The following is a 10145-nucleotide window of genomic DNA, read 5'->3' on the forward strand; positions in this document are numbered from 1 at the left end:
CTAAATGAAACAAATCTAAACTGAAACATAATAAAATAAAATACAACTTAAGGTGTAAGTTTTTTTTCACTCCGTGCAGAAAGTCACTAAGAGCAGAGAAACCTGAGCAAACCGGTCCAGTTGAGGACAGACCCAGAAAACTGGACTGAACTGGACTTTTTTTTTTTAACCAGCTTGATAATTTACTGCACTCTCAGCATCTCATGCTTTGTGATGTAAGTCCAGTTAAACTATGACCATGTCACGTTAGTGTCAAACCTGACAAACACGTCATTCATTCAGGCTTCAGACTAGCAATGACTGATTAGAGATTAAGACGAAAAACGAGTCGGATCAAAGCAGAAATGTAATGACTGTATTATGGTTGTTTCATATTGTTTGTATTAGAAAGGCCCACATTTCACTAGTGATCACCTGAATGGAAATTGTGTTCAAGCCGAGGTGTAATCCTCAGACATGTGGAGGAAGGTGAGCTTGTTAGATTTCTGGCCAACATGTGAAACATTGAGTGTTGAGTAAAAACGCTGCATCCTGAACGTACCGTCCCATTGGTGAAGCATGGTGGTGGCAGTATCATGCTGGACTGTTTTTTTTTTTCTTTTTCCCACAGGAACTTAGGAGCTAATAGCTTTAGATGAAACACATCCAGGTGTTGGGATGGAAAATATCCCAGACCTAAACCTGACTTTGCTCTCCATCCAGTCAGATTGAGTTTGAGCGAATTTGCAACAAAGAACGGGCAAAAGTTTCAAGTCTCCAGACGTGCAAACATGGCAGATGATCGCTTGCTGCTGTGACTCAGGAGAAATGTGGTCCGATACAAACGCAAGCAACAGTTTCCAGATTTTTAGATGAAAAGAAATTTTAAAAAAAAGTTGATAATCTTGTTTTCATTATTATGTACTATTAAGAGTTTCATTTTATGACCCAACTAGCCCAAACTAGTTAATTAGAACCTTTTATTATTAAGTAACGTAAAGCAGTTTGCAATACTTCATGAAGCATGAGGCGCATTTATTTTTTTTGCACATATATTAGAGCATAAGCTGATGGACGCAGTCATGTGACATCACTGCACTAAACAGCATCTCAAGTCAACCTAACATCAGCTGATTGCTTCAAATTGGTCACAAAGTATCACCTCTTTTCTCTCCTCCTCTGATACAATTCAGCTTACATAAATAACTTGTTTGAAATGTTATTTTATTATTATTATTATTATTATTATTATTATTATTATTATTACAAATGTTCCTCAGGTAAAAAAAGAAGATACGTTTGGTTACAAAGTCACTACCGTCCCCTTTTGTTGTCCTGGAGGATCCTGAGATAAAACTTTTAACCTTTTAAGACACAGTTTCTGTTGAGCTGTAGTTCGAGGGTGACATCGTACTTTTTGAAGAGAGGCGGATGTGAGGGGCTGGATGAGAGGAGGAGTTTTTCCTCTCACTTGTGGAATAAAGGCGACATGGAGCGGCAGAAGCAGCAGCAAGCAGAGCACAGATGTAAGATTTATGTGCTTGATGTTGCAGACAGAGGACATTATGGGAACGTTATGTGCAAGTAGCTAAAGTACGAGTGTTTACAGCCTCCAGACAGAGTGCCTCCCTGACCCCCTGTATCATAACCAGTAGAGGAATCTGGATCTCGGATTAGTTCTTTAGGCTTAAATAAGGAAAATGCAGGATTACGAGGAGTCGGTGTTGTTTCTGGGGAGCTGGGGTCCGTTCCAGAGGAGAATCTTCTTCGTTCTTTGCCTCACCTGCGTTCCATGCGGATACAACATCCTGTCTGTCATCTTCCTGCTGGCCAGCCCCCCACACCACTGTGACATCCCTCCCCACAGTAACCTGAGCCAGGAGTGGATCCAGGCCAGCATCCCGGCGGAGGTATTCTGAGTTCGAGCCAGCAAATGCCTTCATTTTGGCAAAGCATTTCAGCCATTATAGTTTACTTTTATCTTTATTGTTTATGATTTTGTAATGTAAGTGAATTGCTCGCATCTGTTCAGGTGTGAATAACAAACTAAGCTGCTGTTCTCCATTTGCTTTAGCTGTTTGCCCTCGCATAACCTTTACCATCAATGTCCACTGTGATATATTGTTGCACGAGGCATAAGCTGTAGCAGTTAAAGATTATGCTCAATGCAACAAATAGCAGAAATACACAGTAGCTACTAGGCACACAGTGTCACATTTTTATTCTACTAAAGTAGAGCCTTAGAGGATTAAATGTGAAATTGGAGGAATCAGACGATTGGCTTGTAACAACTACATAAATTCATTAACTCATCTAATTTTACATAATTACCAGATTTAAAATATATATATATATAAATTAACACAAACTCAAGATTTTGATCTAATAAGGCATTCTTAAAATTGCAAAATCAACATATGAGCGAAACAGTCAAATTGCAAACTTCAACTTGTTTATGTTAGGACAAATAAACAGCATTCCAGATTATAAAGTTATCATAAGGTCTATGTGCAAATAGCCATTTATTTTCAATGCTGCCTCATCCTGGCCTGACCGCAGTGGCCTGATTTGTATCTCATGAAATCACTGGGCGACAGACGAGGTACGGCCTGGACGAGTCCATCACACGGCAACACAGAGACACACAGGAAAAATAACCATGCACACACACACACACACACACACACGCACCCGCACACACACACACACACACACACGCACACACCCCCGCACACACACACAGACATACAAAATGTTTCCCTGCTTCAGTTCACCTGATTGCAATTGATGGCTGATTAACTAATTAGCCCAAAAATTATGTTTCAGGATTATGGTGAGATTCCAGAGAGTTTACTATAAAACATATAGTAAACTATAGAGCAAATATAAAGCCATTTGCTCTGGTGTGTTTAAAAACAGAAATACTTTCTTTCAAATGCACGCTTAATGGCAGTTGTTATTTATGAACGAGAAATAAAAACAAATATACTCAAAGCATTTAATATCAGACATAAAATGCACACAAACGTGAATAATTCGGTGGAAGGTTTCATCGTTGATACAGTTCCCATTCCTGACCTGACCAGTAGCAAGTGGCCAGGTCAGATCTGATGCAGCCTGTTCTGGTACAGCTGCCCTGTTCTCTGTAGCAGAAAAAATACATAAATAAATAAACTGTGGAACTGTAATTACATTTTTTCCTGGTTAGCCGGTGGCCGGGCAGCCGGAGAGAAGCAGCTGCAGCCGGTACGAGCTGGACCTGGTTAGGAACCTGTCTGCAATGGGAGCCAGTCCAAACTGGTTGCAGAACCAGTCTGCACCAGGATCGAGGCCAGAGGGTCTTCTGTCAAACCTGAGGAGGGAGGGCTGCAGAGATGGATGGAGCTACAGTACTGAGTACTTCCAGTCCACCGTGGTCACGGAGGTATTATCACTCTCTGTCTGGAATAAGAAAGCAGTCATGGTTATTTCAGTATGGCAGTAGCACACAGTATCACACAGTAACACACACCTCAGCTGGTTCTTCATGTTCAGACTCAGTCGTTCTGATCCGATTCTTACTCATAAATAACTGCAAGGTCGTGACCTTTCCCCCACAATCACTGACTGCATTTTGGGCTTAATATAATATAATAACACGCCTCACAGTTTAAAAAGAATTTCTTTTTGTCTGAGCAGTACAATGAGTTTTCTGTACTTTTAGACAGTTCGTGCTTTTGAAACATTTGAGACCGACAGCTTGACACAAAAGTTAGAGGTAGATAGAAAGATTTATGAAGCTGCACTAAGAAAACCTTCAGAGGAACAGGAAAGATGAGAATGAATTGGTTAAGAAGAACAGGACTGACATATTGAAGCTAGTTGTTGTTTTTTTGGGGGGGGGGTTTTGTAGTTGTTGGGGGTTAAGTTAAATGTTTGCTTTGTGTTTTCCTCCCAGTTTGACCTGGTGTGCAGCGAACAGTGGAAACAGCCTCTGACTTCTCTTGTCTACTTTTTGGGAGGGCTTTCTGGATGTTTCATTTCCGGACTGATCTCTGACCGGTGACTCTCCGTCTCTTCATTTAATGTTTGCAAAATGAAGTGTCTCCCTGTTCCCAAAGCATGAATGATTTACAAATTGGAGTCGTTTCTAAGCCGTTTAGTTATAGAATTGCCATGTTTTTGATGGCATGTTTCCGTCTTGGTTAACACTTTATTTGACGGGGTGTGCATAAGACTGACATGACACTGTCATAAACATGACATAACATCTGTCATGAACATGAAGGAGTCTTTACGAATGTTTATCACAGTTGCCATGAAGTGTCATTCGGTAAATAATGACACTTTTATTGCAAAGTTGCTCTAAAAGTTGCATTAAAAGTCCATTAAAATTGCCAACTTTGCATGATTTTGTAAATTATGATAATTTAATGCAAAGTTGGCATTTTTAATGGACTTTTAATGCAACTTTTAGAGCAACTTTGCATTAAAAGTGTCATTATTTACCGAATGACACTTCATGACAGCTGTCATAAACATTCATAAAGACTTCTTTATGTTCATGACAGATGCTATGTCATGTTTATGACAGTGTCATGTCAATCTAATAATAATTTAAGCTAATAATGGTGATTAAATTCTGTTTTTCATCAAAAAGATTCCTGTTCTTTATCGTCAAACATCTGGTGATGACCCGCTTCCTTTATCAGAGTCATTTTCTTAAAATGACAGACTCCAAACTGCTTAAGGAAAATATTAGAAAATGTTTTCAGACTAATTATTGCTAATGTTTGGCTTTCATTATCATAGTGTGAACAGAAACATTTATTCAGTGCATTTGATTGACTAAGTGAAACCTATGAAAGCATTCACGCCCGAGTCCTTCTCTGTTCTGGCACTGCAGGTTTGGCAGGAAACCTGTTCTGTTCGGGTCCATCGCCATCCTCAGCATCTTCAGCAGCGCTGTGGCTTTCGCTCCGTCCTGGCCTGTCTTCACTGTTCTCTTTTTCATGCTGGGCCTGGGTCAGATCTCCTGCTACATAGTCGTGTTTGTGCTGGGTACGTTTCGTTGTGGATCTTTACTCTCACCGTCTCCTAATGCTGTGTTCATGGCCACTCAAATCAGAAAACCTAATTTGTTTAATGTGACTTGTTAAGCTTCCCTGAACAGGTTAGGCATACAGGCCAAGCAAAAAATTTTCATTACTTTCATCTTAGAATGAGCTATTTTAGGGCCTCTTGTCACTTTAAATCTATATGAGCTGCTGCTGGCCACACCCCTAACTCAATATTTACACCTCCACTTGAAAATGACTGCAAACAGATGCACAATTACACAGCAGTGCAAATTTGAAAAGCAGAAGTGGAGCCTCCTGCACAACCAGCAAGAATGCAGCAAGTGGTTTCTGGATGGTGAGTAAACAACAAAACGCTTGTCTTTTCCACCTGCCATTGTTCGGCGCATGCAGTGGTAAAATCCAGCTGACCAAACTTGCTGGAGATCTGCTAGGTTGCTAGGAAACAGTGCAGTACCCATTCATTATGGCTGAACATTCAGGCGGTTTTTGAAACTGCAAATTTTTCCAGACACCATAAAACATTTACTTGTTGCAAAAAAAAAAGAAAAAAAGAAAGCTGGGTGGCTATTTTTAGAAGCAGTTGAGACCCAAAATAAAAACATGTAAAAAGTGAATTTTGCATAATAGGTCCCCTTTAAATGATCACATTTCAGATTAAATCTGTGTTAACTTCTTTGTTATCATTTATTAGCATATATAATGCACTCTGAATGTTAGAAATGGTCAGAACTTATAATTTATGCTAATATCAGACACAATAAAATGTGTCACAATCACAGGTTCAGAAATCCTTGTGGGCTCCAGCAGAATCCTCTTCTCCAGTCTGGGCCAGCCTTTTGTCTACAGTTTCTCCATGATGCTGCTGCCAGGAACCGCATACCTGGTCAGGAGCTGGAGACACCTGTCGCTCATCATGGCTGTGCCTGGCTTGGCTTGCATCCCCCTCTGGTGGTAAGATGGTCTCACTACACTGTTGACATTTCTCAGTCCGCATCTTTACACCAAAGACTTACAGAAAAGGGATACAATACTGTAGTGACCGATTGATAAGGAAGCATAATCTCCTCCAAGGTAGGGATTCTTTTTGGGAGCTTTCGGGAACTGAGTCCCTGATTGCGTGTCTAAATGTCGACCAGGCTGGTTCCGGAGTCTCCTCGCTGGCTGCTGTCCCGTGGCCGCTTGCAAGAGGCCGAGCTCCTGCTGAGGTCAGCGGCTCTGGAGAACCGAGTGGAGGCTCCTCCGGTCATTTTCCTCCCTCCCAAGGTGGGAACCACCAGCTGAACCTCACTGGCAAATTGTAGGAGGTGTATTAATGTTTCTCACGTTCTCTCGGCAGGCTGAAAAAGCAGAGGCACATCAAGCGGAGTCCGTCAGCTTCCTGGACCTGGTGAAGACCGCAAAAATTCGGCATATAACGCTGAAGCTGTGGCTAATTTGGTGAGCTGCAACATTGTGTGTGTGTGTGTGTGTGTGTGTGTGTGTGTGTGCGTTTGTTTGTAATACCTTGTGGGGACGATTTTCCTGACATATGCTACGTTGTGGGGACCAATCGCTCCTCGTGGGGACCTGAGTCTGGTCCCCACAAGGGGAAACCCTGTTTTTGGGTCAGGGGTCAGAGTTAGGGCTAAGGTATGAATTGAGTTTTGGTTAGGGTTAGGGTTAGGTATGTGATGGTTAGGGTTAGGAAAAGGGTAAAGGTAAGGTTTAGGCTGTAGAAATTAGTAGAAATGAATGGAAGTCAATGGAAAGTCCCCACAAAGATAGCAAAACAAACGTGTGTGTGTGTGTGTGTGTGTGTGTGTGTGTGTGTGTGTGTGTGTGTGTGTGTGTGAAAAACCACTTTGTTTAAGATTACACATCAGCCAAGCAGGTAACATTTGTCAAATCAAAGCTTTTTCTATTGAGAAGATTGAAAACAACTTTACAAACTGCTATAGTTGCGCCACGTTTAAAAGTCTAATTTTGATCCAGTAAAAAAAACATTTTCAGTTACAAATCGACTCGGTTCTGGTTGGTCACTTAGAAATTTTAAATCAATTAAAATCAATCCGGTTTGGATTTTGAGTCCATTTCTTTCTTTGCAGGTTTTCCACGAGTGTCAGCTACTTTGGCTTGTCCTTCAGCATGTCCACTTTGTATGGCAACCTCTTCCTGAACTACTTCCTACTCACAGCTGTGGAGCTCCCAGCATACTTTGCCAGCTGGCTGGCTGCACGCAGCTCTCCTCGCCGTCTTTCGTTCATCGGTTTCTGCCTGCTGGGGGCGCTGGCGCTGCTCTTCATCCAAGGCACCATGAAAAGTGAGCGTGAGAAGCGTTAGGCTGTGCTCTCTGACTTTAACAGAAACACACGAGAACAATAAACGACGTAAACAAGAAAACAAACCTACCTTTTTTGTATTTAGTGTGTGTTTCTTAGCTTCAACATCTTATTCAAGCTCCATTAATAATGCCACACTGGCTTCTTCAAAATAATGAAAGATTAATGCAATAATCCAGTGCAGTGAAGAAGTATTTACCTCCTTACAGAATTCCTCTGTTTCTGCTATTTTGTCACATTTGAATGTTTCAGATCATCCTCAAACATTGTATCAGACAAAATTTACTTTAGTAAGAACAAAGTGTAGATTGTCTCTCATCACTTACGAGACAAAGATTTCCAAACAAACCTGGCTCTGTATAAAAAAAGCAATTGTCTCCTGAACCTAATGATTGGTTGTGTCATTCTTGGCAGCAGCAACTGACAATAAGTTTTTTACATCACTTTGCAGGAATTTTGTCCCACTGTTCTTTGCAGACTTTCATTCAACCATTGATTAGATCACAGCAAAACCTTTGTTTTGATTTCTTGTATCTTGGACAATCAACTTGCACTTGTTGATAGCAAGACATTCTCCTACAACATGTTCTGCCAGAGACAAGAATTTGTGGCTCCTTCAGTTGCAACAAATTGTCCAGGTCCCATCAGCATCACACTAAAAACATTGTGTTTGACCGAAAGCATGATATTCAGTTTTGTGGCAGTTGTAGAAAAATGCACACCTTCCAAAAAAAAGGTCCAATTTAATCTGATTGGTAAACTTAGCATTTCTTAACAGTCTTAGGGATAATCAAATAGTTTCTTCTTTCAAAAATATAAGACGAGCTCCCAAAATCTGAAATGTGAAAGAACGTCACTGCAGTATAAAACAGCCAAGACGCTGTGTTCCCTACAAAGCGTCAGGCAGAGCATGAAGAACAAGTGAATAGTCCGAGAGTCAATGACCATTAAAAGCTTCAGAAAGACCTGGAATGAGCAGGTACAATTGTTTTGAAGAAAACAATATGTAAAATATTCAGCCACTATGACCTTTATGCCTACTTACTGCACAAGACTCCACTGCTGAAGAGAAACTTGTTGAAACGAGTTTAAAGTTTTGCCTAGCAGGATTTGCAAAAGTATTTTTATTACTTGTGGCCTCACAGCACCTTGTCCTTTGTTGCAGGTTACCCAACTCTTACCATGTCCCTGGTGCTGTTGGGTAAATTTGGTGTTCTGGCAGGAAGTGGGGTGGTGTACACCTACACTGGAGAGCTGTCCCCCACGGTCATCAGAAATACGGCAATGTCTTCCTGTGCCATGTTCTCCAGAGTGGGATCCTCTGTGTCACCATATTTGCTTGAGTTGGGTGAGACCTTTAAATCTCTACAAGCTATAAGGGATCTAAATACATCAATTAGAAACTGAGTCCAATGTTTAACTCTATTCAAATGAGATTTGATTTGATTTGGTTTATGTCTCCAGCTGAGTTTAACAAGCTCCTACCCTGGATTACTTTGGGTGTTCTGTCACTTCTCGCCGTTCTTCTCTGCATCTTCCTGCCAGAAACGTTCCAACAGCCACTTCCTGATACCATTGAGCAGATGCCGGTCACACAGTGGTGAGCTTGTGCCATGCTTGAGGATATTTTGGGGGGATTTTCTATGACAGACTAACACCAAGTTGGGTACAATTGTGAGATGGAGAAACATAAATACTTTTCAAAAATGTTGCACAAAAAATGGCATGTTATCTCATTAAGTGATCAGAAACATAATCACTTAATGCAGATACTGATGCATTTCTGCTCATCTTATTTACAGGTTTACATGTCCCTGGGCCTCCAAAACTGCTTTGAAGGAAGAAGAAATAATCACTAAGGAGCAGACTCCATCAATGGAGATCATCTGCACAACTTGTTTATAAAGCAACCACTGATATCATATCTACTAGTACCAAGCTGCGTGGTTTTTTTTATTTCAGAAATGCTCCTTGGTAAGTGAAGGAGACTGAACTCATGCATCAACAAGACTTCCATTCAGGAAGAACGGAGTGTTGTGGGACTCAGACACATCCTAAACTCAAATTGACCTAAAAGTGAGAGACATGGAAGCACACCGCAGTCTGCTGCAGCAAATAACTTTGTTTCACTGAAGGACTGAAAGGCTGGAACTGAGATGAGGAGCATAATATATACGTAGAACTGAAAATGAAAGAACACTATGAAGAAATCCTATGATGGTTTTCAGACATAAGTAATTTCTGAAAATTCAGTTAGTTAAATTATAAAATTGTTTTGGAAATTACTGGTGTATTGGCAGCATTTTTGTCTTTTTTCTTGCACTGCATGTGAACTTGAACAACATGAACTTGAACAACAGGTAAACATTTAGCATTCAGGGTTTTAATTGTTCAATGAAGACAAATATTCAGTTGTGCATATATCAGGTTTAATATTCACAAGCCTGACATATGCACAAATCAAGAATATGGTATTTTCGCTGTTCAATAAACTTGCATCATATTTCTTTTGCATGTTATCATGACGATATGGGCGTCATTTTCCTGTCTATTACATCATCTTACAAAGTGTACAGTGTGTTGAAAAAGTATTCACACCACTTGAACTTTTTCTAAACTTTCTATATTGCAACAACAAACAGCGGTGTATTTGAGTGGTGATTGTATGTGACAGATGAGCAGAAATTTGAATTCATTTTTATTCCTGTTTCTTTAGTTGAATCTATTCAAATGCCAAAGTTATCACGATGCCAAAGTTATCACGATAGCGTCAAATATTTCTTAATGA

The 10145-nt window shown here is 40.5% G+C and overlaps 1 protein-coding gene across 1 annotated transcript; it reads left to right on the forward strand.

The window, feature by feature from the left end:
- The first annotated feature begins 1577 nt into the window (after window positions 1-1577).
- LOC106925592 (solute carrier family 22 member 4-like) lies at window positions 1578-9883 on the forward strand. Its single transcript, XM_015000036.2, has 11 exons — window positions 1578-1889; window positions 3188-3403; window positions 3917-4020; window positions 4865-5019; window positions 5819-5990; window positions 6176-6302; window positions 6376-6476; window positions 7124-7338; window positions 8523-8705; window positions 8822-8957; window positions 9160-9883. Exons 1-11 carry the CDS (start codon window positions 1680-1682, stop codon window positions 9260-9262), a joined length of 1722 nt encoding a protein of 573 aa, XP_014855522.1. The 5' UTR covers window positions 1578-1679; the 3' UTR covers window positions 9263-9883.
- Window positions 9884-10145: the final 262 nt, after the last annotated feature.

Source organism: Poecilia mexicana, unplaced genomic scaffold (genome assembly GCF_051168715.1).
Source record: "Poecilia mexicana isolate PSO_F unplaced genomic scaffold, ASM5116871v1 scaffold_2, whole genome shotgun sequence".
In the NCBI taxonomy this organism is placed as follows: domain Eukaryota; kingdom Metazoa; phylum Chordata; class Actinopteri; order Cyprinodontiformes; family Poeciliidae; genus Poecilia; species Poecilia mexicana.